This window comes from Monocercomonoides exilis (assembly GCF_001643675.1).
Source record: "Monocercomonoides exilis strain PA203 chromosome Unknown scaffold36-1065637, whole genome shotgun sequence".
Taxonomy (NCBI): domain Eukaryota; phylum Preaxostyla; order Oxymonadida; family Polymastigidae; genus Monocercomonoides; species Monocercomonoides exilis.
In genome coordinates, this window is record NW_027150581.1 from 394307 (window position 1) to 419540 (window position 25234).

The 25234-nt window shown below is 37.7% G+C and overlaps 9 protein-coding genes across 9 annotated transcripts; 7 read left to right on the forward strand and 2 right to left on the reverse strand.

Annotated features, from left to right (window-relative positions):
* Positions 1–485: 485 nt before the first annotated feature.
* On the forward strand, positions 486–722 carry MONOS_10207 (uncharacterized protein; the record flags this gene model as incomplete). The annotated part of the gene is made up of 1 exon (XM_067862631.1): positions 486–722. The coding sequence occupies one exon, from the start codon at positions 486–488 to the stop codon at positions 720–722; it is 237 nt and encodes a 78-aa protein (XP_067723651.1).
* An 802-nt stretch (positions 723–1524) lies between these two features.
* On the reverse strand, positions 1525–2589 carry MONOS_17896 (uncharacterized protein; the record flags this gene model as incomplete). Its single annotated transcript, XM_067870861.1, has 1 exon — positions 1525–2589. One exon carries the CDS (start codon positions 2587–2589, stop codon positions 1525–1527), a length of 1065 nt encoding a protein of 354 aa, XP_067723652.1.
* Positions 2590–3046: 457 nt separating this feature from the next.
* On the forward strand, positions 3047–4310 carry MONOS_10206 (uncharacterized protein; the record flags this gene model as incomplete). The annotated part of the gene is made up of 3 exons (XM_067862630.1): positions 3047–3185; positions 3471–3655; positions 3921–4310. 3 exons carry the CDS (start codon positions 3047–3049, stop codon positions 4308–4310), a joined length of 714 nt encoding a protein of 237 aa, XP_067723653.1.
* Positions 4311–4439: 129 nt separating this feature from the next.
* MONOS_10205 (uncharacterized protein) lies at positions 4440–5044 on the forward strand (the record flags this gene model as incomplete). The annotated part of the gene is made up of 2 exons (XM_067862629.1): positions 4440–4565; positions 4715–5044. 2 exons carry the CDS (start codon positions 4440–4442, stop codon positions 5042–5044), a joined length of 456 nt encoding a protein of 151 aa, XP_067723654.1.
* Positions 5045–5493: 449 nt separating this feature from the next.
* Positions 5494–5748, forward strand: MONOS_10204 (uncharacterized protein; the record flags this gene model as incomplete). Its single annotated transcript, XM_067862628.1, has 1 exon — positions 5494–5748. One exon carries the CDS (start codon positions 5494–5496, stop codon positions 5746–5748), a length of 255 nt encoding a protein of 84 aa, XP_067723655.1.
* Positions 5749–6563: 815 nt separating this feature from the next.
* Positions 6564–8902, reverse strand: MONOS_10203 (uncharacterized protein). The gene has a single exon (XM_067862627.1). The coding sequence runs from the start codon at positions 8810–8812 to the stop codon at positions 6881–6883; it is 1932 nt and encodes a 643-aa protein (XP_067723656.1). The 5' UTR covers positions 8813–8902; the 3' UTR covers positions 6564–6880.
* Positions 8903–10638: 1736 nt separating this feature from the next.
* MONOS_13472 (uncharacterized protein) lies at positions 10639–11241 on the forward strand (the record flags this gene model as incomplete). The annotated part of the gene is made up of 2 exons (XM_067866180.1): positions 10639–10662; positions 10858–11241. 2 exons carry the CDS (start codon positions 10639–10641, stop codon positions 11239–11241), a joined length of 408 nt encoding a protein of 135 aa, XP_067723657.1.
* Positions 11242–12818: 1577 nt separating this feature from the next.
* On the forward strand, positions 12819–14512 carry MONOS_13473 (uncharacterized protein; the record flags this gene model as incomplete). The annotated part of the gene is made up of 4 exons (XM_067866181.1): positions 12819–12823; positions 12897–12967; positions 13029–13522; positions 13588–14512. The coding sequence occupies 4 exons, from the start codon at positions 12819–12821 to the stop codon at positions 14347–14349; spliced, it is 1332 nt and encodes a 443-aa protein (XP_067723658.1). The 3' UTR covers positions 14350–14512.
* Positions 14513–22699: 8187 nt separating this feature from the next.
* On the forward strand, positions 22700–23470 carry MONOS_13474 (uncharacterized protein; the record flags this gene model as incomplete). The annotated part of the gene is made up of 1 exon (XM_067866182.1): positions 22700–23470. One exon carries the CDS (start codon positions 22700–22702, stop codon positions 23468–23470), a length of 771 nt encoding a protein of 256 aa, XP_067723659.1.
* Positions 23471–25234: the final 1764 nt, after the last annotated feature.

A 25234-nucleotide genomic window follows, 5' to 3' on the forward strand; every position in this document is an offset into this window, starting at 1 on the left:
GATGGCATCCAACAGGAGATATTAAGAGCAGAAGAAGAAGCAGCAGATGGGTCTTTGGGAATAATATCAGATGGAAGTGAATGAAGTGTGAGGAGCAGGTGGAAATATCAGTTGATCATTTGATAATAATTAAGGAAAAAGATAAATCCCATGAAGTTTGTGGGGAAAAGCCGTTTGATTTGTGAGGAGTGAAAAGTAGAAGAAGAGGAAGAGGAGGAAAATGGAGGAATATTTGAGTGAAGATAGAAGAGCGGAGTGTCGTGGTTGTTCTATTAGGTTAAGGGATAACGAGAAGTGCATTGAACTTAAAAGGCAATCAGTAAATGATGTGTGTGCGCATTGCAGACGGGTAGACTCTGGATGTGCTGGGAGAGCTGTACATTCCGCTGACCATAAGTTGTTAGAAGGTATCAATGAAATGGCGAAGATACAGCTGAGGAACAAAGCCGAAGAGGAATCTGACTTTTAAGCCGAGCTAGATCCTCATGCAGCATGGGTCAGAGAGAGAAGCAGTGGTGAAGAAGGTTATTGCGGAAGATTTGGCGGTTATGTTTTTCACACTTTTTGAGAGATTCAAGTACAAAACAGAGGAGAACGAGTTTGTGTGTGGTATCTTTGTCAGCCAGGATGAGCTGTCCCTCCTTGCGAATGAGCACATTGAAATGAAATCGCGGCGACTGTACTGTGAAGTGACAGCGTCTGTTGTGATGGAGTGCAGATGATTCGGAGAAGGTGAAGTTCACAACGGAGAAGGGAATTGAAGCTGCATGGCGGAGCAGAGAAGGAGCTGGAGCAGGTGAAGCGAAGGAGATTCTGAGCAATTGTTCGGAGACACTATCAGTGCATGCGTTTGAGTGTGTGTTTGATGAGGCGTCTGATGCAGATAAACAGCTGATATGGTTAGGTAAGTGAATAGAGGCATAGGTGCAGAAGGCGTGGAAGCGGGTTCATTCAACACGTCGGACAAGAGGCTCGGTACAGAAGAGGTGTTTATTTGAGAAGACATTCAAATGCTGTACAGACGATGGGTTAACGCGGCTGTAATGCTTCGAACACCATTTCTAACCGACCACGCTTTCTCAGCGGTTGTTCCTATGGATGCTCCCATGGCATTGAAGATGGCAGCAGAGAATCTTCATTACAATTTTGTTTTTTCTTTTTCTTCCTCTTCTTCTTCTTCTTCTTCTTCTTCCTCTTCTTCCTCTTCTTCCTCTTCTTCCTCCTCCTCTTCTTCTTTTCCTTGCTGTTTAATTTTTTCTTCCCATCGTCATCTTCATCTCAAATTTCTCATCTGACACATTTTTCTTCTTCTCTCTCTTCATCAGCCTCAGCGCATGTATCTCTGGAAGCACTTTCTTTGAACAGTATGTCAAATGTGTGTGTTCTGACGAGTTGCTCATCGATGTGCTTGTATCATTGGCTTTACGGTGTTTGTGCATCTCCATCGACAGCTTCATATCCTGATGTGAAGAAGAAGAGCACTTGTGCGACGAATGGTACAAAGGCATCGGAGGTGGTACATCATCAAGGGGAGAGGAGGATTTGAACAGACGAGGAGGCGAATAGAAGAAGCGCTTCTGCGACGAGGTCTGTGAAGATGGAGAGAATGTGCCCAGGAGAAGCAGTGGGGGTATCAGCAGCGGAGAAGGAAAGAGGCGCAATAAGAGCAGATGAAAGAGATGAGGAGGAAGTGGTGGAGATGATAACAGACGAAGTGACTGCAGCTGGCAAGTTTGATGAGGGAGTTGGGGCCGCAACAGCAGTAGATTGTTGGAGGCTTCCTGGATGAGCCAAATGAGAAGGGCGCGAGAGAGAGCTCGCCTGTGTGAGTGATTGCTGCGATGTGGCTGAGGATGTGCGTGTGAGGAGAGAGTCCGTGTTCTGAGAGGAAGACAGTGATTGAGATTGAGACTGAGACTGAGATGAAGTCTGAGGTTGTCGGGTGAGTGCAGCGCAAGAAGGGGTGGATGTGGACATCTGCTGGATGGGCTGAGAGAAGGAAAGAAGAGCAGAAAAAGAGGAGGAAGCGAGAGATGTTGGAGAATTCAGAGAGGCCAAGGAAGAAGAAGGGGAGGATGAGGAAGAAGACGCTAAATATTCAAGTAGCTTTTGAGCAGATTGAGTTGTAAGCGTCAGAAGTGTTGATCCTTTCGTCTTGTTTGTCGATATCACACTGAATGCAAAGTTCGCAGACTGCAACTGGATATCTTCTCCTCCTTTTCGTGTTGGAGTGATAGAAGATTCATTCACTGTTTGTATTGTTATGCGTGTGGGAGCTGTAGACACAGGAATTAGTGTCTTGTCGGGCTGCCTGGGTGACTTCAGCTGAGTATTCGAAGCAGAAGATGTCTGAGAGGAAGAAAGCTTGCTGGGAAATAGCGTTGATTGGTCTGTTGAATTGGAGGATTTATGTCTGGAAGGAGAAGTGAAAGATGCAGATGGAATGGATGAGGAGGAGAGAGAAAGAGGAGGAGAAGAGGAAGATGATGACAAGGAAGAAGACGAGGAAGAAGCAGACAAAGTGGCTGACAAACTGGGCGGATACGCCACAGACACAAAAGGAGGCGGAGAAAGAAGAGAATTGGCCATTGTATCATCTGCAGAATTCTGGGGAAGTGAAAGTGGAACCTGCGATTGAGCGAAAAAGTGGGGAGTTTGAAGGCGTGGAGATCCATCTGACTGTGAAAGCTGTTGCTGCTGTTGACTCTGGTTTCGTTGTTGGCTATTCGCTAAACTTCCATATGAGTTTTCTTTCAAATTCAATTGCTTCACTTGACCGCTATCTGAAAATGAATTGTAAGTTTTTGAAGAAATATGAGAATCTTTCATGGTTTGATTGCTTTTCCCATCTTCTGCTTGCGTGATATCAATTTCAGTGTTTGCTTCAAGCATTCCATTTCCATCTTCTTTCACTGAAGCATTAAAGGGAGGAGACAAGCCCAATGAATTGTTGTTTTGTGGAGTTATTCGCCACAAATGAGACTGTTGAAGCAGCTGTGACTGCTGTCTCTTTCGAAGATTGTTGGAATATACCTCAATTGTTTTTATGACTGATGAAAGGAACGGAGAAGAAGAGGAAACAGAAGAAGATGTTGACGATGTTGATGATACTGATAAAGTTGTATTAGTTGTATTTACAGAAGTTGATGATGATGATGATGAGTCCTCAGAAGGCAAAGAAAGAGGTGTCAATTGTGGATACATTTCAGGCTGTGAAAATTGATAACGATTGCTTCCTTTGCTTTGTGGAGTGCTATTCAATGGATTACTCTGCTTTCTTGTTGGCAAAAAAAGAGACGAAGCAGAAGCTGAAGAAGAGGAAGAAGTTGAAGAGGAGGAGGAAGAGGAAGAATTAGAATTATTCGAAGCATTACCAACAGAGTTTGCATTCTGAACTGTTGAGAGCATTTTTCCCGTCTGCACAACCAGCCTCTCGTCATCGAATGTCTGCTATGTCTGTGTCTGAACAGGCCTTTTCTCAGATGTGCTGAATGAAGCAGAGGCAGAAGAGAAGTGGTTGACAGATGCAGACGACGAAAGCACACTCGAATTCCAGCGGGTCGGAACAGAAGACGGCTGCAAAGGAACTCGGGGCAGAGGAGAAGGGTTGATTGGGGATATGCGTTGCATCAGCTTCAATGGAGAACAAGAAAGAGTTTGAGTCTTGTTTAGCACTTCAGCATGTGCAGATGCAGAGGGGGTGGAGAAGTTGGATGTTGAAGAGGAAGAGGAAGAGGATGATGATGACAAAGATTGAGAAGATGATTGAGATGCTGCTGATGAATGAACAGGGCTGATTGATCGCAGAAAAAGAAAACTGGCCAATGAATGGAACCTCTTTTGCTGAATCCTCTATGAATTGCTCATTTCGCTGCTTATCCTCTCCTTTTCATTCATCTCGTCTCCTCTTCTGCATTCAGTTGGGTCTGGTCGAAGACCTGCGCCTTTTAATTGTTGTTGTTGTTGTTGTGAATGTGTCTACCAATTGTCACTGCAAATGCTGTTTTGTGTGCCATCAGATGGAAGAGGTGGTGGAGGGACAGTCGCAAAAGATACCACACCCGACGCCACCATCGTCACAGGAGTGGGAGGAGACAAAGAAGAAGAAGAAGAAGATGACGATGATGACTGTGGTGGTGGCGATAAAGAAGAAAGCGAAATGCTATATTGGAATTATTGAACTTTCAAGCAGGGAGAATGCTGAGGAAAAGAAGGAGGGATGGCTGCGATTCGTTGAGGAGATATCTCTGGATGAGATGAGTGTGAAGCAGGCGCTGATGGAACAGAAGGAAGTCGAACCGAAGAAGTGAACGAAGAAGAAGAAGAAGAAGAAGAAGAAGAAGAAGAAGGAGAGGATGAGGAGGAGAAGAAGGAGAAGGAAAGAGAAGAAACAATGGCTGGAGTTGAATGGTTTGGGGAAACGAGTTAAGATAAAGCAAATGATTGTGCAGGAGTTTTTGAATGTTGTGAGCGAAGAGAGGAAGGTGATTGAGGAAGAATGGAAGGAGATGAAGAATGTGGAGTGGGAGAAGATGCATGCGGTGCGAATGTTTGCGCGTGATGTGGTTTTGATGAACACGACAGCTTCGCAGAGGTCGGCAGAGGTGCTGATGCAAGCGACAGGATCGAGCGCGCTACAAAGTGGCAGCGCAAAAAGGACATAAAGCAATTCACTGAAGTATGATGGAACTCTTACGTTGTTTTGCACGTTAAGCTTCTTGCTGAGAAAAGTGTTTGTGCTATATCCAGTGCGCTTGATGATTCGGCAGTCGAATATGTGTTGCAGAAGAGAGTGAAGGCTCACGGTGGAGTAAAAGCAGAATGGAGGGTGCTGGAGGCAGATTGGAGAGACAGGAAGAATATGTCGCAGGATGCGGAGAAAGAAGTGCTGCTTGAGTTTCTGGGGAAGAAGAATCTGCAAAGAGCGGAAGTGGATTTGTTGATGATTATATGGTTGTTAAAGGAGAAGAGTGTATCTGAAATCGTGGTTTGGATCCTGTTGGATGCATGTAGGATGGTGTTGTCGCGTAAATGCATGAGATAACAATGGTGAAAGGGGTGAAAGTGTGTTGAAGTTTGGCCATCTAATCAATGTGCATATTTTTGTGTTTGGAATAGAAGAAGAAGAGATGATGAAGAAGAGAGAATGAAAATGAAGCGAAGAAAAAGGGAAGACGGAAGAGAGAACACAAGTTTTGATAATTCCATCTTTCAATACTATTAACTATCATCGCAGCATCTGATTCAACTTCAATATCGGTGACTGTTCAACCGCTTTGATCGTCATTTCCTTTGATTTTGAACTTCTGTTCTGCAAAGGCCAATTCATTTCTCATCATAATCATTCCATTAACAACAATTTTCTTTGCTGCTGCAAGCAGAGTGAGGGAGTGCTTCAAAGGAAAGCAAGGGAATTGGGCAATTCCACAATGTGTGCGATCAGATGCCTCGATGTTATTCACATAAACTTCTTCTGGGGTGAGATGGAGATAGATGCAGAGAGGAATGGTAACACTGTTGTTTCCATTGTCATATCCTCTAACTTTGTCAACAGAGTTCAAGGTGGCTGTCACGCATGTGATGTTTTCTGATTTTGCTGTTTCTTCCAGATTGGGTGAAAGAACAAAGATATCATTCCTCCATTTGGCTGTGTTTGTGCCAAAGGAAGAGGAGATCAGGATATTTGGACATTCACCGGATAATCGAAGAAGAATTCCACCACCAAATCCGTTCGACGATGAACAATAGCACCCATCAAAAGATCAGCCTTTCACCTTCGCTTCATTCACTTTTTCTGGGTATAACTTCATCGATCCTCCATTCACTGAACTTGTGTTTCAATATCCTGATATTGCCCTCGAATTCAGGTCTTAGTCTATTCTACTATTGAAAAAACAAATGTTGACTGTCAACTGCGCACTATTCTATTAAAATAAAAGCATTATTGAATTAAAAATAAAATATAAAATATATTTGTAAAAATTAAATGGAAACCACTAAATTTATTTGGTTTACAGATGCATCGAATATGTGTGTTTCATCTTTGCAATTGTGTTAAGATCAGGCTCATAATGCAAGCGAAAAATACTATTCAAATGAAAATTTGAAATAACATTGAAAATAGAGTTTTTCATAAAAAGAATCGAAACACACCTTGTTTATTTCAAAAATCCACAATTGCATAACTATCCATGCTAATAAAACCTTTTCACATTGCAATACTGAAATTTTAATTTTGATCAAAAAATATGATACATAATTTTTTGATTCGGAATATTTCTTTTCATTTGGAGGTTTGCAATGAACTTGCTAGCATTGTTGCAAAACAATCATTTTTTCATGAGAATTATGGAAACGGAGTGTTTTTGAATTAACCTTCATGGGATTAATTTTTGATCTGCAGCGACTTTTCAAAAATAACGACCCAGATTATTAAAATTTCGATATTGAATAAAGATAAAAATTTCGTTTGAATGTTTTTCGACTTTGCTTTTAAGTTTTTCGATTGAGAACAATTTTTGGTGTATTTTTAGAAGATTTTTTAGACAAAGAGAAATAACAGGTTTTGAAAGACAGCAAACTTTAAATCATCATGAAGTGATGTCTTTTGTTTGCCATCAAAGCAAAAACGTTGGAAAATGCTGAAGTGTGTCTCAAATCAACAAGCAATAAAATTTACAAACAGATATAAATTGAATGCAGAGATACAAAAACGAAAATCATAAAGCAATAAAATATCTTTCATTTTTTTCAGAAAAAAATGAAAAGTTGTACCAAAAAATAAGAAGAAATCAAAAAAGATTGACATGACGTTCATTTCAATTGTTGCATGGTATTTGTTCAGTCATCCACACAGCAGCCGAACAATCAAAGCAATCACTCAAACCTTGCAATCCCCTTTCATCCATTCCGGAACCTCGCTCTCAACATAGTTTTTCCAAAATGTCTTCATCGTCCACCCTTCCTTGTTGCTGATGTTTGCATCGTGCCTCATCCACTCCGGCGGTTCGCTCTTAACATTCGCAATCCACAGCATCGCCATCGTCCTCCCGCTCTTGTCCACTTGTGTCGTTCTGTGCCTCATCCACTCTGGCGGTGCTGTCTTCACCCACGTAATCCAGTGCATAGCCATCGTCATTCCATTCTGGTCAATAAATATTGATCCGTGCCGCATCCACTCCGGCGGCTCTGTCTGAACATCCCCAATCCAATGCATCGCCATCGTCCATCCGTTCTCATCTCCAACCGTAACCTCGTGCCGCATCCACTCTGGTGGTTCTGATTTGACGTGTCTGATCCAGTGCATCGCCATCGTCCACCCGTCCTTGTCCACTTGCATCCCCCTGTGTCTCATCCACTCCGGCGGCTCTGTTTTCACGTTCACAATCCATGTCATCGCCATCGTTCTCCCATACATGTCCCCACGCCCCACATCGTGCCTCATCCATTCCGGAGGTTCGCTCTTCGCATTCTCTATCCACAGCATCGCCATTGTTCTTCCTTCCTCGTCTCCCTCTGTCGCCTCGTGCCTCATTTCCTCTGGAGGCTCTGCTTTTTTTTCAACAATCCAGTTCATCGCCTCTGTTCTTCCATTTCTGTCATAACCTTTCGCTTTGTCCTTTCCTCCCTCCAAACTTTCGCATTTTCTCTCATTTTCACAGCTCGTTCTTTCTCTTCTCTTTTCTTTATCGTGAGGTGCTTTGTCCGCCTTCATCCACTCAGGAGGGTTTGTTTTGATGTGCTTTATCCACATCATATCCATCGTCCATCCATCATTGTTCGCAAGCGTTACGTCGTGCCTCATCCATTCCGGTGGCTCTGTTTTCACACTTTCAATCCAGATCATCGCCATCGTCCATCCATCCTTGTTGCGCAGGGTGATGTCATGTCTCATCCATCCCAGAACATTCGTTTTAACTTTACTTATCCACAGCATGGCCATCGTCCAGCCATCATTGTCTGCAAGTGCAGGGTCGTGCCTCATCCATTCCGGTGGAGTATTTTCTTTCAAAATAATCCAATTCATTGCCATTGTTCTTCCCCAAATATCTTTAAGAGTATTATCATGCCTCATCCATTCTGGTGGTTCTGTCTTCACATGACTTATCCATAGCATCGCAATTGTACAATCGTTCTTATCTCCGATTTTTATATCATGCCTCATCCACTCTGGTGGTTCAAATTTGAATAATTTAATCCATAGCATTGCCATTGTGGTTCCATCCTTGTTTACAAGTGTTACGCTGCGCTTCATCCATTCTGGTGGTTCTGCGTTGGCATTTGCAATCCACCTCAAAGCCTTTGACCATCCATCTTCATCATCAGCAAGTGTAAATTCATGAATCATCCATTCCGGCAGTGCGCTCCCAACATTACTTTTCCAAAGAGTTTCCATTGTCTCTCCTTGCTTATCTTTAAGGGCAATGCTGTGTCTCATCCATTCTGGTGGTTCTGTTTTTACGCATTCGATCCACAGCATAGCCATTGTCCTTCCGCTCCTATCAGCAAGTGTGGGATCATGTCTCATCCACTCTGGTGGTTCTGTTTTTACATGCAAAATCCACAACATGGCCATCGTCCATCCAAAGTAGTCTGCAAGTGTGCTTTCATGCCTCATCCACACTGGAGGTTCTGTTTTCACATGAAAAATCCACAACATGGCCATCGTTTTATCTTCCCAACCGCCTGTAACTGATGTGTCATGTCTCATCCACTCCGGTGGCTCTGTTTTATTATTTTTGATCCAGCTCATTGCCTTTGTATATCCACATCCATCTTTATCAGTATTCATCGCATCAACTTTATTTCCCATTTCCTTGTTATTTTATGTGAACTGCAATTGCTTGTCGCTAGCAAACAAGCGATTCAACAAATATGTTTGATCTTTCAAGAATTCTGTTTCGTTATGGGTTGACGCCAATATTTCGAAATTTTTATCGAACATTTCTTGAAACATTTTATACAACGAGAAAAAGAAGAATTTATGGAAAAAAATTTTTTATTTCAAATATTCAAAGTTTATTCAAGATTTCCCAGTTCATTTAGACTAAAAATTTTTATTCCAAAAAAGTGTTATAAAATTCAAGTTAATCATTTTTCAAAAATTTGAAAACCTCTTTTAAAGAAAGAAGTGTGGAAAAACCATGAATGGTTCAACACAATCACTTAATATAATCGAAAAAGAAAAAATAATAAATTTTTGTCAATCTGTGATGGTCTCCAGTTTTAAAAAATTGATTGTCCGAAATTTTCCACTGACGGAGATGGGATATAAAAGAATTGCGTGGTATGCAGCATTTGAAAGAAAATATTAACAAAAATGCGAGCGGATGAGACGGAATGTGAAATTTGAAGAAGGAAAAAAAAAAAAACAAAAAAGAAAAAGAAAAATTGAATTAGATAAATCTAAAATAAAAGCACTTATCATAGATGAGATATATTTATCTAAATATTCAATATTTCAGGATCTGGCTGTATCAGAACAGTAAATAAAAATATGGAACGTGCCTGTGTGCTTGAGTGTTTATTCCCTTCATGTTCTCTGACAAACCAACATGGCGGAGGGATGTATTGCTCACATGTTCCAATCACACAATTCAAAATGAGGTGCCTCCAGTTCATTTCGTGCAACGCAACATCAACTGGCAGAGGATTGGATTTTAATCCAAGTTAATCAGAAGCTCCAAGCAACAATCATTATTGCTATTTCTTCTTCTTCCACGATTGCAGATGCACAACCACTACCACTCCATATGGCCACGATGTGTATTTTGAAGATCGATACAATCTCTTCTCATCGAACAACCCGTTCTATGAGTCTTATGCAACAACCACTAATGAAAAGAGAGTGCGCTATTGGGTAAATGGAGCATATCCACATACAGAAAAGAAAATTCTTCTTCTTCTTCTTCTTTATCTTCTTCTTCTTCTTCTTCTTCTTCTTCTTCTTCTTCTTCTTCTTCTTCTTCTTCTTCTTCTTCTTCTTCTTCTTCTTCTTCTTCTTCTTCTTCTTCTTCTTCTTCTTCTTCTTCTTCTTCTTCTTCGTTTTCTTCTTCTTCGTTTTCTTCTTCTTCTTCTTCTTCTTCTTCTTCTTCTTCTTCTTCTTCTTCTTCTTCTTCTTCTTCTTCTTCTTCTTCTTCTTCTTCTTCTTCTTCTTCTTCTTCTTCTTCTTCTTCTTCTTCTTCTTCTTCTTCTTCTTCTTCTTCTTCTTCTCGTCTTCTTCTTCTTCTTCGTCTTCTTCTCATTTTTTATTTGTCTTCATCTGTTGACAATATGTCTTTCCTTCACCTTTCCTTCAATAAAATATTTCATTCCTCTTCCGCCTTCTTTCTCTTCGTCTTTCTCCTCTTTCTCCTCCTCCTCTTCTTCTCCAAAGAATATTTCAAATGATGAATTAAACAAAGCAATTTCTTTCATTTTCAACAAAGTTAACAGAATTTCTGATTCTTCTGCTGTTTCTGTTTTTTGATGAAATGAACGAGATTAAAAGATCACCCTCTCTTCATTTGGCTCACAGAAAGGCAGAGCAAAACACAGAAAATGATTCATTTGTATTCAATCAGCAATATCAGCAGTTGGAGAAGGAAAGGGAGAGGGAGAAGGAGAAGATATAAAAAAAAAATAAAGAAGACGAAGGAAATGATGAAGCAGAGGAGAAAAAAGGTGAAGGAGAAGAAGAGGAAGAAGAAGAGGAAGAGGAAGAGGAAGAGGAAGAGGAAGAAGAAGAAGAAGAAGAAGAAGAAGAAGAAGAAGAAGAAGAAGAAGAAGAAGAAGAGGAGGAGGAGGAGGAGGAGGAGGAGGAGAAGGAAGAAAAAGAAGAAGAAGAAGATTGATTTTCTATTTGATTGTTTCGTTTAGCAGGTCTGGGACGAGAAGGAGGACGAGAAGAAGAAAGAGGAAGAGGAAGAGAAGAAGAAGAAGAAGAATGAGAAGAAGGAAAAGAAGGAGGAGGATGATGAAGATGATGAAGAGGAAGAGGAAGAGGAAGATAAAAGCGGTGATGATGCTGACAGGGAAAAGGAGATTGATGCTGATGATGAAAATGATGACAGAAGTGAAGAAGAAGATGATGGCTCTTCTGAAAGTGAAGAAAAAGAAGATAGGCCAGCAAACAGCAAAATGAAAAAAACAAGTCAAAATAAGAAATCAAATGTATCTCAAGCAAGACAACAAAGGAATATGATGAAGATGAAGATGATGATGATGATGATGATGATGATGATGATGATGATGATGAAATGAGAAGGCATAGAATCAACAGATGAAATACAAATAGGTTTCACAATGATTGCGAAAAGAGGATAAAATTTGCATTCTTCAATTTCATTTTGAATTGGCAAAGAAGACGGAAAATGGGAAATTCGATCAAAATTGCTGGGTTTTTTGCTGGCAAACTGCAAAAGATGGCTTGATGGATATTTTGAGGGATGAAGAAGAGAATTATAAAATGGGTTCGGAGAAATTGTCTTCGGAGAAATAGAATTTGTTGAAATTGAAGAAAATGAAGAATTTGAAGGATCTTCGAAGAGATTGATGGAAAAAGCGTTGAAGAAGAAGGAGAAAGAAGGAGAAATGGAATTGATGCGATTGAGAAATAGAGGAAGAATGATGGAAATAAGTGAAGTTGAGGAAGAAGAAGAAGGTGAAGAAAGCGATGACGATGAGGTTGGCAATACATTCAGTGGGATTAAAAGAAGATGCACAGAAGAAGTAGGCTTTTCTGTTGGAAAGTTATGTTGAATACAGAAATAAAAGGAACAATTGATGAAACATTGTTCATCCATTTGGCTGTTCTATTGAATTCAACTGAGCATGAAATGCTCAATCAAACAAGACAAATCGAATAATTCGATTTTTTCTTTCATCTGAGCTGACGGTATTATCAGAACATGAATCATTGAATTTGGTTCCCCTTCATTCAGATTGAATGCGATTCAAAAAAAGAAAGACGAATTCCTTCCATTGAAGACTGTTCATTGTTTTCACCCAAATAAGAAATGGCGATTTGTGCGCAATCTTTGTGTTTCTCAAGGCCAAGTTGCTTTTGCTGTTTCCTTTTTTCCATCTCACTTTGTCTGAAAGAAAACAGTTTTTTCTGTTGAATTTGCAAAACAATTCGCAGTTTAAAAAAAGGTCATTTTCTGCTTCTTCTTTTGTTGTGTCTTTGTCTGATTTTCAAAATGAAAAGCTTTGTTGTTGAAGTTGGCCTCTCAAATTAAACTTTTTTTCTTATTTCCATATTCCAAATGTCATTTTGGGCTTGTCGAATTTTGTTCCATTCTTTCTTCATATTACTTTGTTCTGCATTCGTATCATTTTGAAACAATTGCTCTTTTCTTTTGTTTTGCTAATCCTTTTTGACTGTTAAATTCTTTCATCTTCAACAGTTCAACGAGTCATTTTTATAAGAAAGTTAAAAAGAAGGCAAGTTAAAAATAGATAACAACGCAAAGGTGTGCAAACATTTGTTCTCCTTGTTTCAGTCAGAATTGTTGAAGCCAAATGAGAAAAATATTTTCGTTCAGAATCGTTTTATTTAACATGTTTCTAATTTTTCGTAAAAAGAATTTCATTTGCTTCTTTGAAGTGATTGTAATTCCAATCTCAGAATGCATTTGCTTCGAATTGAAAAAAGACAAAGGAAAATATCATCAAAATGAATTTCTGTTGGTTTGATCAAAAAGAAACAAAAACGTTTTCCATTCTTTCCTCGTTCAGCCGAACTCTGCTGTCTCGTTGAACTTTTATTGCAAAAACAATTGTTTTATAGAGCAAAGCAATTTGTGTTGAAGTTGCACTTGCTTCTTGAAAGAAAATAAATGATGTTTGAATTTTTCGTTTATTTTGCTGAGAAAAGAATGAATATGAACATGTTATTCACTGAATATGATAAACAGAAAGGGTTTTGGAGCAAATAATAAATCTGCCGATGAGCTCAAAAAGATAACATCAAACGAACATTTTTTAGGTTTGTTCATGATTCTGTGATTTGAAGCCCAATTCTGTTTGTTATTTTATAATTTTCGAAGAATTTCTTCGTGAGCTGGGACGTTGCGATGAGAATGCACAAAGACAGAAAATTGAAGAAATGAATGAAATAATTGAAGAAATGGAGGAAGAAGAATTCAAATCTGTCTTCACAAAAAAATGGTTCGATGAAATGGATGAATTGATTAAAGAAGAGAAACTTTCGATGAGAAATGTGATTTTTCTGTTGAAGCAAATCGGGCATTGCTATGAGCTGAAAAATATGTGGAATCGATGCTTTGAAAAATCTTTGTTGTACCAAAGATTTGAGAAAATGATTATAAATGAAAATGAAAAGATAGAAGATAAGGATGAAAGGCTTCTGGTTGATCTTTGTGAATGCTATGCTTCCTTAAGATCCTACTTCCCAAAGGAATTGATTTCAATCATTGTACCTTGCCTTCTTAAAGTTGCTTTGAGGAAAGAGGAAAGCAAAGAAGTCCAGAACGAAGTGGAAATGACATTGTTGGCTTTATGTCACATTGAGAAATGTGTTGTATGATTTTTCTTTACTCTCTTTGCTGAATTGATTTTGCTTTTTTTTTTTAATATTTTTATTAGGAAATGAATAAAGAATTGCATATGAATGAGATCAAAGAAATCATCAAATATCATCAAGAACATCACAATCTAACACAACTTGCGTATCAATATGCTTGGGAGTTTTTGATCAACAGATTATTCTGCGACACATCTTTGGAAGATGTTGTTGTGAATGAACTGCATTTTGCGAGAGAAGCAGCAAGAGAATTAGAAGAGCTGACAAGATGTGTGGATTGGAAGAGAAAAAAAGAAGAAAGAAGAAAAGAAACGAAAGAAGAGCTTGCGATGACAAGGTGGCTCAACTTATTGTATCGTAATTTTTGCTATCGTCCGTTGATGAATAAAGAATATTCTGGGATTATCCGAAGCATTGCACTGTTATTCAGAGCATCAAGGGATAATTACAGCAAATTTGGCTACAGTTGCATTGTTATTTTCGAAGCAATGGCAAATAGCAGAGGAGTGAAAATTGAAGACATGTTAAAAGGTGGAGCAATTGATGCATTTTTGGAAGAGATGCATCGTCCAACGTTGAATGACAAGATGGTATATAACTGCTTGGAATTTTTTATGAATGTTTCACAGAGATTGAAAGAAAAGAAGAAAGATGAAATGGAAGAAGCGAAAAGAAAAGCTTTTAAAAAGGAGATTTCTGAAAAGATGGAAGAAGTCGGATCTGAAGAAATCATTGCAAGTTTCCACAAGAGATTAGATTTTCTTAACAGAAATTTTTGTCATGGCTTATTGTTGAATATTTCTGATTATTTTGTAAATGTTTAAAAAAACGAATGTGTTGCGCTTTGAAATTCGACAACTGAATTTTTTCTTTTTCTTTCTTTTTTTTTCCCATTTTGTCACAAAAAATCATGTGAATATTTTTTATTGTTTATTTTTTTCCAATTTCCAAAAAGAAAAAGAAAAAAATATTGAATTGACTGTTCAAAACTCTTTTTTCTTCATCAAAAGTCTTCTTCAAATGATTTATCCATTCATCAATTTCATGAAAAAATAAAGAACATTCATTTGTTCATTCATCAACTTGAAAAGTCTCTTTTCTGATCCTTTGAGGAGTTTATTATCTTTCAGATTCTTCCTTGGCTTTTCCTTGTTTCATAAGATCTCATTGAAACTGAAGATGAGAAATTAAAACCCTGCAGACAAATAAGGAGTTTCAAAAACGAATGCATATGGAAAGATGAAGATGCTTTCTTTTGGCTATTTGAGAGTTGAAAGCCTCTTGTCATCCAAAAATGTTCGCTTTCATTTCCCCATTTTCTCTTTCTGTTTCGTCTTCCAATGCGCCTTGGCAAGCAGTCATTATGAATATAGCATTCACAGTGAATTCCATATGAGTGAGAGAGAAAAGAAGACTTCACAAAGAATGAATAAGTGGAATAAGAAGTTATAAAATAGAAATGATCAAGATGTTGAAGAAAGATGACGAAGGAATTGAAGAAAAAGAAGAAGATAGAGAAGGAGAAGAAAAAGAGCAGTTGGTTTCCCTTGCTGTGAAGTTGACTCAAGAAAGTGGAAGATGACTGTGCTTTTTCTGCAATCAGCCTCCAATCAGTGAAATAATGTTTGCAAATGAAAGTATTTGATAGAAGATGAATTTCCAAAATGTTCCCTTTCATGCCAGGTGAAAATGTTATTATGTGTGCTTTTTGGCTTTTCTTGACTCGCAAACTGGATTAAGTGGCAATAACAAGCGAAAAAAGAAAATTCCTCTCCAGAAAGTTCATTGTGAAGCATCAGAAACAAGCAAATCAAGAATGGAGCACTTCAAGCTCCAAAGGAGAAAACGGATTTTCCTTCCACTTCTTCCATCCTTTTTCAATTTGATTTCATTTATTTCTGTTTGAGAATGAACTTCAGACAAATCTTGCATTGATGCGCTTTCACTTGCTTTTGCCTGCTTAGCCTGAAAGAAACAGAATATCAGCTAGTCTTAACTGTGAGTTGTCATCTTTGAAGAAATAATTAACAAAGGGAATAAGGAAGAGGAAGAGGAAGAGGAAAAGACGAGATTATGAACATTGATGTGATTTTGCATCCAAAGTTAAGACATGAAAGATTCTTCAAAAATACAGTGAGATTTGCAGAAATGCAATGGAAAGTGTCATGTCACAAACAAGCAAACAGAAGAAAAAGAAGATCGATTGATTGTTGAAATGAAGATAGATGCTGTGTGAATGTGTGAATGAATGAAGGAGAGTGTGTGAGTGAAGTCGAAGTGGAAGATGAAAATAACATGATTGAATGAAGTGAATGAAGAATGAACAGATTTTGTGGAATATTCTTTGTGTCAAGCAAAACATGTGATTTAAGAACAAAATCTTTTCTCTTCTTTTCTCTTCTCCACTTTTCTCATTTTCTTTTCTTTGCTCCTTTTCTGTCATCCGCACCTTCTGAATCTCAATTTCCATTTCATTCCGTTTCATTCCACTCTTCCTCAGCTTTTCTGTTAGCATGACAGAAGGAATGAAATCAAAAAGAGCATTTGCTTTACAGACGCACATGAAGGAATTCTGCATTTGAAGTTAAATTATCGTCTCCAATTATCTCTTTAACGAAAAACAGCAGCAATCCGGTTATGCAATCTTCGTATCCTTCTTCTTCCATCTTTTCAAATAATTCAATTTTTGTTGTCTTTCTTTTCGCTTCTTCCGTCTCATCACCAGTCTTTCCTTTCAACATTTCACAAATTACTTCAAAGAATTCAAAATATTCTCCGATATGTTCATCTTTAAATGTTGCTTGCCTTATTTCCTCCAAAAATACATCAACAACTCCGCCTTTCAACAAATCGCCAATTCGTGTGTCTCTATTTTCCGCAAATATTCTCAAAGAATAAATGCACCAGTTGCTGATTTCTTCATTGTTCTCCTTTGCCATTCGAAGCAGTTGAATAATGCTGCTGATAAGCTCAACATTTCTTTCGTTCCACAATTTGTGGGAGGATAAAAATGTGTATAATAATCGGAGCCATTTCATCAAAACAAAATGGTCTTTTGTTTCTTCTTCTTTTCTCGACCAATTCACATTTCTTGCCAGCTCTTCCAGTTCTCTTGCTGCCTCTCTCGCAAAATGAAGTTCTTCAGCAATTGCGCCATTCAAACAATAATCTCTGAATAATCTTTGAATCAAAAACTCCCAAGCTGATTGATACGCAAGATGGGTTAGATTGTGATGCTCCTGATGATATTTGATGATCTCACTGAGTTCATCCAAAAACAATTCTTTTTCGACCTACAAAGATTAGAAAAAGATGGGGGGAAAAAAATACATCAAAAAGGAAATTGAAGTGCTCATCCGTAAATCATGCCAGCGTAACTCAAAGCCAGCAAAACTATTTCCACTTCTTTTTGTACCTCTTCGCTTTCATCTTTATTCAACGCAACTTTCAGAAGATAAGGCACACAAAACGATATCGACCCGGATGAAAGCTCATTGAAAAGAAAGACATTGCATTCGCAAAGATCAACAAGAAGCTTTTCATCCTTATCTTCTTCCTTTTTTTTTTCTTCATCAAAAATCATCTTTTCAAATCTTTTGCTCAACGAAGTTTTTCTGAATTCAGAAACCCGCATATTTTTCAACATTTTGCAATATCCAATGTGCTTCATCAGCAAGACAGACTTTTCCATCGCCAAATTCTTTTCTTCGATCATTTTGTACACTTTATTGAGCATTTCTATCGTGAATATGGATTCAAACTCTTTTCTGCCCATTTTCTCAACTATTCTCCTTATTTCCTCGATTTTCTGTTTCTGTTCATCCTCATCGCAATCTTCCAACTCAGAAAACTCCTCTTCAAAAATCACAAAAACATTCAAATCATTGAAAATTTTATCAAAGTTAAAAAACCACAAACTTGAAAACTTTTCCGTAAGCTCTGATTTGAATTCTTCAACATCTTCACCATCAAATTCGTTTTCCCTTTTTTCTTCATAATTATCAACGATGTTAAAATTATTTTTTTTCATGTCTTTCTCATCTTCAAAGTTAAATATTGGAATTGTTTTGCTCATCAGATAATCTGGGCATTCAAAAAATATCACCAATTTCACAAACAAGATAATCGATTGATTCAAACATATGTGTTTTTCAAACAAGTGTTGGGTTCACAATTTCAAATCAAACAGATTCACTTGGTTATTATTTTTTGTTTTAAATGGAAAAATTTGCGTGAAGCCGTCTCCGTACCTTTACTGAGAAATCAAGCAATTCTTTTTTTGTTCAAAGTGATCAATCCCATTATTTAAATTTCAAGTCTTTGATGCATTTTGTTTTAAAATAATGAGGAAGCAATAATCGATATTTCAATATATATTTTTGAGAAACATTATTTTTTTAGATGAAAATAGTTTCTGGTTCGTGATGAATGATGAATCAGTTCTATTTTTATGATAAGAATGTTTCTCTTGTTGAAGATGATTCTTCCATTTCTGTGGGAGAGCAAAATATTTGGAGATTTGAATATTTTGAGCAAATCTCTAGATTTGTAGGTAGTAAATAAAAAGAATGTGCAGTTCTTGATGGCATAAGCTTCAAAAATCCGTAAATAAGAAAAAAAAACGAACTTATCGAGTGAACTTCGTTCGAAAAGAACACCAAATAGGAGAACTGTGATTTGCGTACAAGCACATTTGAGAACATCGAATTCTCAATGAATCAATATGATGGAAATGAAACAGTTTTAATTGGAAGAAAACTGCTTTGCCAACGATGGAACTGAAAAAGACCACTGACAGAAAGTTCCAGGTGAAATAGACTCATTGGAACGATAAAATGAAAGATGATTGACAACAGGGATCAGTTTATGCTGAAAGCAAAATCAAAGAAAGAGGGGGTAAAAATATACAAAGAGAAGTTTTTCACAGCTTATATTTTCCAACAAAATATGAAGATAAAACTGTTTGTTTCAAGAGTCAAAAACAAAAGAAAGATGAAGTTGGGGATGAGGGAAGAGGGACTTCCGAAAAAGATCCTTATGTTTCAGTCTTGGTGATTTATATAGTCCGTGACAAAACCCGGGACAGGGACAAAACCCGGGACATTTCTGTGACAAATTCATATTTCAAATGTGTAATAAACTTCCAAACAAATGGAAAAAAATCAATCAGACAAATTTTGGTAATATTTTTGTAAGGTTTTTAAAATCTTGCTTATCTCCTGTTGATAGACATTAAAAATTCTATTGATCATATTTCCATTAATCGAATGAAAAAAGCACAAATTTCATCCCCTCTTCCGTCCAAAAAGTTATCACCAAAAAAGGCCTCCGCAGAATACCGCAGATTACCAACAAAGGACGAAAAAGTTGATTATGTATTAAAACAAGATGGAGTTGAACATTCTGATCTCGTTAAAGACAAAATCATTTCACATTCATCAGTTAACAGACACATTGCTTCAATAAAAGCAGGAAGAGATCCGCATCATATTGGACATCCAGGATTGTTTAACAAAGAAAAAAAAGAAGAAATTGAGGATTGTGCAATCGCTCAAATGTCTTCTTTAAATAAAATAACTGTTTCAGATATCATCAGATTTGTGTGTCGTTTTTTATTTTGACAAATCAATCAATTTTTTTTAACATGCAGAAAACGTTATGATAAAAAAAACAAGGACCAGACACCTTCTTTGGAGTGTAATAAAATTAGTACAAAATGAGCTCGCAGATTTATAGAGAAATCCAATATATTGATATTGATTAAACCAAAATATATTGATCTTCGTCGACTTCGGTGTTCAACAATAGAAAATATGAGAAGTTGGTTCTCTTAATTAAAAAAAGTGATAGATGACAATCAAATTTCTTCTGACTTGATCATCAATATGGATAAAACAGGAGTCTTAATGAAACAGTCAGATGATAAAATAGGCGTGTCAAAAGAAACACAACATGCTCTTTTTCCCGAATCGCAAAGACGGAAAAATGCAACGTTGTTTTTCACAATATTTGCTGACGGTACATCTTTAGATCCGATCATGTTGTGGCCATCCCACACACTTTCCGAGGATCTTTTTGAATAAAAGTTCCACCGATTTAACTGGTTAGCTAATGGAACTGTCCGGATGAGTTGAAACGATTTTGAAAAGATAATGATAGAAATATTACAACACAAAATTTGTGAGAAAAGAATCGAGATGCATGTATCATCAGCTCATGCTTTATTTATTCTCGATGACCACACTTCTCGCCTTTGTTTTCCTGTAATGTCTTGGTGCAGAAAACATTTGATACATCTTCTAATTCTTCCTTCACATTCTACGCACCTGACTCAGCCCTTTGACAGATTTGTATTTGCGCATTTCAAGAATTGCTTGAAAAAATCATTTCAAGTTCCTTCAGATTCCTCAATATCTTCCTTCCGAAAAGCATTAATTCCAGCTGTTTCTGATGCAGTCATCGATTCTCTATGCCCGAAAATTGTTAGAAAATCATTTGCAGCATGTGGAATTCATCCATTTGACCCTTCTGCCGTTTATCAGTGTCTTCCGCAGAACGCTGAAGCCTCTTTGATGGTTGAAAAAGCGGCAAACAATTCTTCACATGCAAACAGCATCAGCATAAAATTAAAAACGGGGGATGATTTCTTCGAAAACTTCACCATTCAATTAGAAAAAAAGAAAAAAAAGTCTCACAACAAATTCTTCACTGAAACATAACATTTCGAAATGTTGTGAAAACGAATCATCGAACATAATGGACAAAAGCTCTTGCATTTCTGAAGATACAGAAAGCTTTAAAACTCAGAAACATGAAAAGAAAACAATTGTTTGTGATGACGTTATATGCAAATTGCCTGAAAAAGAAAATGAACATGAAGCACAATCAGAAAATTCAATAGAAAATGTTCTGTTTACAGGTGAAGAAAGGAAAAGAAAATACACTCTCGAAAGCGCTTGGGGATCAATATTTGATTTCGGTTCATAACTTTTAATGAGAAGAATGCATTTGTTCACAGTTCAGCAAAATTGTAACTTCTTATTAAATCTTCTTATTATTCTTTTCTCGATTCTTTTTATTATCTGTCAATGTTGCAATCGCATCGTTTCGGATTTTTGAGTTTCTCCATTTGAAATCATTTTATCTTTCGGATAATTCATTCACAACAAAAAAACAAAGCAGTTCTCATATTTAATCTTGTTGATTTCTTTTTGTAAATAACCTATTCCAATTGTCCCGGGTTTTGTCACGGACTATATCATTTGGAAGAAGAAAGGCAGAAATTGAAATTGAGAGAAACGAATTATTGCTCATGAACTTTTTTGATAGAAGCCGCACAATAGAACGATGAATTAAAAAGTTGTTGAGCTTCTTGCTGAAAATGCACAAACTGGAGGTTGTTTTAATTCTCAGACTTCATTCGATTTAGGAGGTGGTGGGGAAGAAAGCAGATTAGACAGAAATGTGTATTTGAAAGTGAATTTTTGAAGACATCCACTTCTAAACTCAGTTTTCTCCTGTTTTTTAAGTTAATTGAAATGGTGCATGAACTGAACATGGAAAAAGGGAAGAATTTGTGATCTTCTTCTTCTTCATTTTTTGATTCAAATAGTTATTCTTGTTCTCTCACATTGCTCTTTTCTTCTAAAAAACCTCGTTGCGTTCAGTCAATCATCTGCTTGGATGCGAATGTTGTTTATAAAAGTGAAATTTGACCAGAACATTAGCGGACTTTTCCTTTTTCTTTTTTCTTTTCTTTTATGGAACATCCAGTCAGTTTTTTAATTGTAGTTCATCATCATCTATTTTCATGAGCTTTATCAATACCATTATCTGAAATTTATTTCGTTGGTATTTAGCACCAACAGAATGGCATCATTTTCTGTTTGCGGGCAGAAAGGCAGGGATCTTGCAAAAAGGAAATCAATTGGCTTTGAGGGAATGTAATTCTATTGATAAACTTGAAAGTTTCTGTCATTAACATTGCAATTTGGATTATTATCTCCTTGCGAAGTCAACTTGTTAAATGTGATATTATTTTCAATTAACAACGTCATATGGAACCTTCTCATATTCTTCATCGGAAAAATCATCTGATTAATCTAAAACTTCTCTATTTCTTTTTATGTTATCCTTCTTCATCCTCTCCTTTTTCTTTGATATTTTTTCTCAAGCTGTGTTGCATAGGGGTATCATCCTTCTAATGAATTTGAGCAACTGAATCAGAAGCACAGCAAATTGAACCGAAAATTGCTTTTTTTCTTCCCTTCAACTCAGAAAATCAATTGTTGAGTGCGACTCATTTTCTTTTTCATTTTGATACTGAAGATGAAATGTTATCGAGGATAAATCTGCATTTTCATTCAAATCGTCTTCTTTTTCTTCAGACTTCTTCGACGAACAACAAAAAATTGTCATTTCCATTTCGTTCAACTCCCGTCAAATTCATCGTTGGGCATCATCTTTTATTTTCTAATCGGAAGCACAAAACGAATATTCATTCAATAGCAAAATGTCAGCTGAAATAAAATGTCAATAGAAGTGATTTTGTGTTGATAAAAGCTGATGTGTTGGCGCGAAATCAAAAAAAAGGAGATCGAATTTGGATTATTCATTTGGAGGCTGAAAGAGGCGCAGATTAAAAAGAAAGAGTATTCGAGCAATTCTTTCATGAAATGAAGGAGTTCAAAAATAGCGTTCGGAAGGCTACACAACGTCGCACTCCTTCAACATGTCGGAGAAGATGAAACGATGAGGGAAACTTATTTATTTGAAAAGGCATATTTAATGGATAATTCTATGAAACAGCAGAATTTACAAAAGACATGTGATGATTAATCCATCAAAAGTGTTTTTGAGTCAATTTCATATTTTTTGTGTTTGTGCCACCTCCCCAACTTTCTTCGACTTTGCCTTCATTTGCACATAAATTCACCGACAAGCCAGCTGATGAAATGATTTCTGACTTATGATCTGCACCTTCTTCAGAAGCCCCGTCGCATTGCGTGTGCTCTTGCAGGACATCTTTGATAGCCAGCAATTCATTACTTTGATGCCAAGTATTCTTTCCACGTATTCATTGTCAGCTGTGTGCCCGTTGATAAAGATTTATAGATCGAAATTCCAATTGCTTCTTTTCTGTCATATCCAACGACCGAGTTGTCTTTCTGAGTGATGTTTCCCATGAAGGCGAACAAGGGCTCTTTCACAGAAGCTACAAATGATTCACACATAAAATACATATCTCTTCCTACGCTGGCCTTTTTGGCTGAAAACACGATATTGGTGATGGAAAAGGTTGTGGATGACACTTGTGAATCATCGTTGTACTCGATCATGAGAGCACCGCCTCTTCCTCCAGAACTTGTATCCTCGCTCACAGAGCAGGTGGAGAAGGTCGAATTCCTCACAGAAAATGTGTTGGCAGGCGAAGATGAGGCGAATGAGATGCACTCGCCATCGGTGGCAGTCTGTTGGTTTTGTGGAGCTGAGTTGATGCTGGTCATGGTGCAGTTGGTGAGGGAGAGAGAGAGGGCAGGGGAGGTGGCAAAGGAGAGGACACAGCTGGTGGGGGAGGCAGTGGAGGTGATGCCGGTGATGTTGGAGGAGTTGAGGGTGAGGGGTTTTGTGAGGGAGGTGAGGTGGAAGATGCTCTGGCTGTTGAGGGGGAGACTGGTGATTGCTGTGTGGTTGAGGGCGAGGGAGCCAGCAGTGAGGAAGAAGAGGGGGGTTGTGATTTATCTGGTGGTTGTTCCAGTGATGGTTGTTGCGTTGAGTTTGAGGGACGGGGAGTTTTGGGAGAGGTGGAAGAGGATGGGGGTGATGGGATTTGTGGAGTTGTGGGCGATGGCGAGGGCAGAGACTGTGAGGGAGCCCTGGGCCTGTTGGAAGAGGGCAGATGAGGCAGATGGATCTGGTGAAGAAGATGTTGATGTTGATGATTGAGAATGTGAGTTTGGTGGTTGAGGAATGCCACTGGAGGCAATGGTGGTGGCATCTGTTCCATTTCCAGTGATTTTTGTGTCAGCTGCGCTGAAAGTGAGTGTTTGAGTTGGAACAAATGTTGAGCTGTGGAGGGAGAGAGAAGCGTCTTGGGAATCTGTCATGCGAACAAGAGCGAATTAAAATGTTTCACATGGGCTTTGCTGCGTTTTGCCACAGGCATCTGCATCACTTCCACCATTTGAGACTATTTTGTTCTGGTTGATGATTGGAAGCCAACTGTTGTTCATCGCATTATCTGCAGTTTCTGCGTTCCACACTCTTTTTGTTGTGGTTTTTGATCCACAATTCTCAAATGGAGATTGGGTGATTTTGCTGCCACTGAAGAACACATCATTGCCTCTGCCATTGGTTGCGGAATTGCTATCGAAGAAGCAGAAGGTGATGAATTTTATACTATTCATCCAGGAATAAGTTCCATCAAAGAATATTTCTGCTCCACCGTAAGTGGAAGAAGAAGTTAATTTGTTATTAACAAATTGACACTCATTAATTGAAAACTGACTTGGTTTTATTTGAGGAGGCCAATTGAAAGTCAATGATCCCGAAGCATCACCACCAAAATTTGAAATGCACTGACATTCAGATAACAGGAGTTGAGTATTTGCTTGGGTACTTTTCATGCTAAAGAACACCAATTCCACACCAATCAGTTATTTAGCAACTTTCCACTTTGTTTTCAGAGAATAAAAATTTAGAATTTCATTGCGAATACCACACAGCTGCAGATCCTCCATTTAACGCGAAATAATATGAAAAATATGATTTCATGATGTTGACATTCAATAAATTTCCACAATATTATGCTCCACCATGATTATCATTTGAATGATTGAAAAGCGAGCAAGAAGTGACAGTGAGATTGGCATTTGTGCATTCAACATAAAGTGCACCCCCATGGCCAGTTCCACCATATGAATTCTCCCATATGCACCACTCGATGCGATGACTGTTTTGATCGAATGAAGTCAGTCTTCCAGGTTTCTTTCTTTGAGATTCAATTCAAATTTCTTTCATTGCAGCTTTTTGTGAAGAAAGAGTTTGGTGGAAGCTTGAGAATCGTAGTCAAAAAAATAAAAATTGAGTTTTGTTTTTGATATTCAATGGAATTGATTTTATGATGGAGATGACGGTTCAGGCAATATGTTGGGCATATTCACAGAGAACGGGGCAGCTTTGATCTGACCCAGTATTTTTTTATTTTTAGGGTTAAAATTCCAAAATAATCACTGTATTAATTGATTGGTTTAGGTTTTAGGGTTAGCGTAACAGATCTTGGGTTTAGGGTTATGTTCCCGCTCTTCTTTTTAGGGTTAGCACTCGAAAAAACTTGATCTTTTTTGGATTTTTTGGGTTAGGGTTAAGCCAGGTTTAAGTTGAGTCATAAGAAAGCAAAGCTGGGCTTTGGCTCGAGTAGCGCAAGCGGTAGCTACCTCGACCGTTGATATTCCGTTGGTCAAAGGTCGGGGGTTCGACTCCTGCCAAAGCTCTTTTTATTCTGTGTTTTTTATTATTTTTTTCGATGAAATTTTTTTGCCCCGTTCTCTGTGAATATACCATATGTTGATATTGCATATTCAATAACAAGCATTCAAAGAGAAAACGCAAAGGAATAAAAAGTGATATTTCATTTTTTAACATTGTTTTTGAAAAAATATTTATGGGTATTCATTTTCAGAAAAAAATCATTAAATAAACAAACATTTG

Coding starts and splice junctions, on each gene's coding strand:
- MONOS_10203 (XM_067862627.1), bottom strand. CDS start 8,812: ATGGGAAATAAAGTTGATGCGATGAATACTGATAAAGATGGATGTGGA.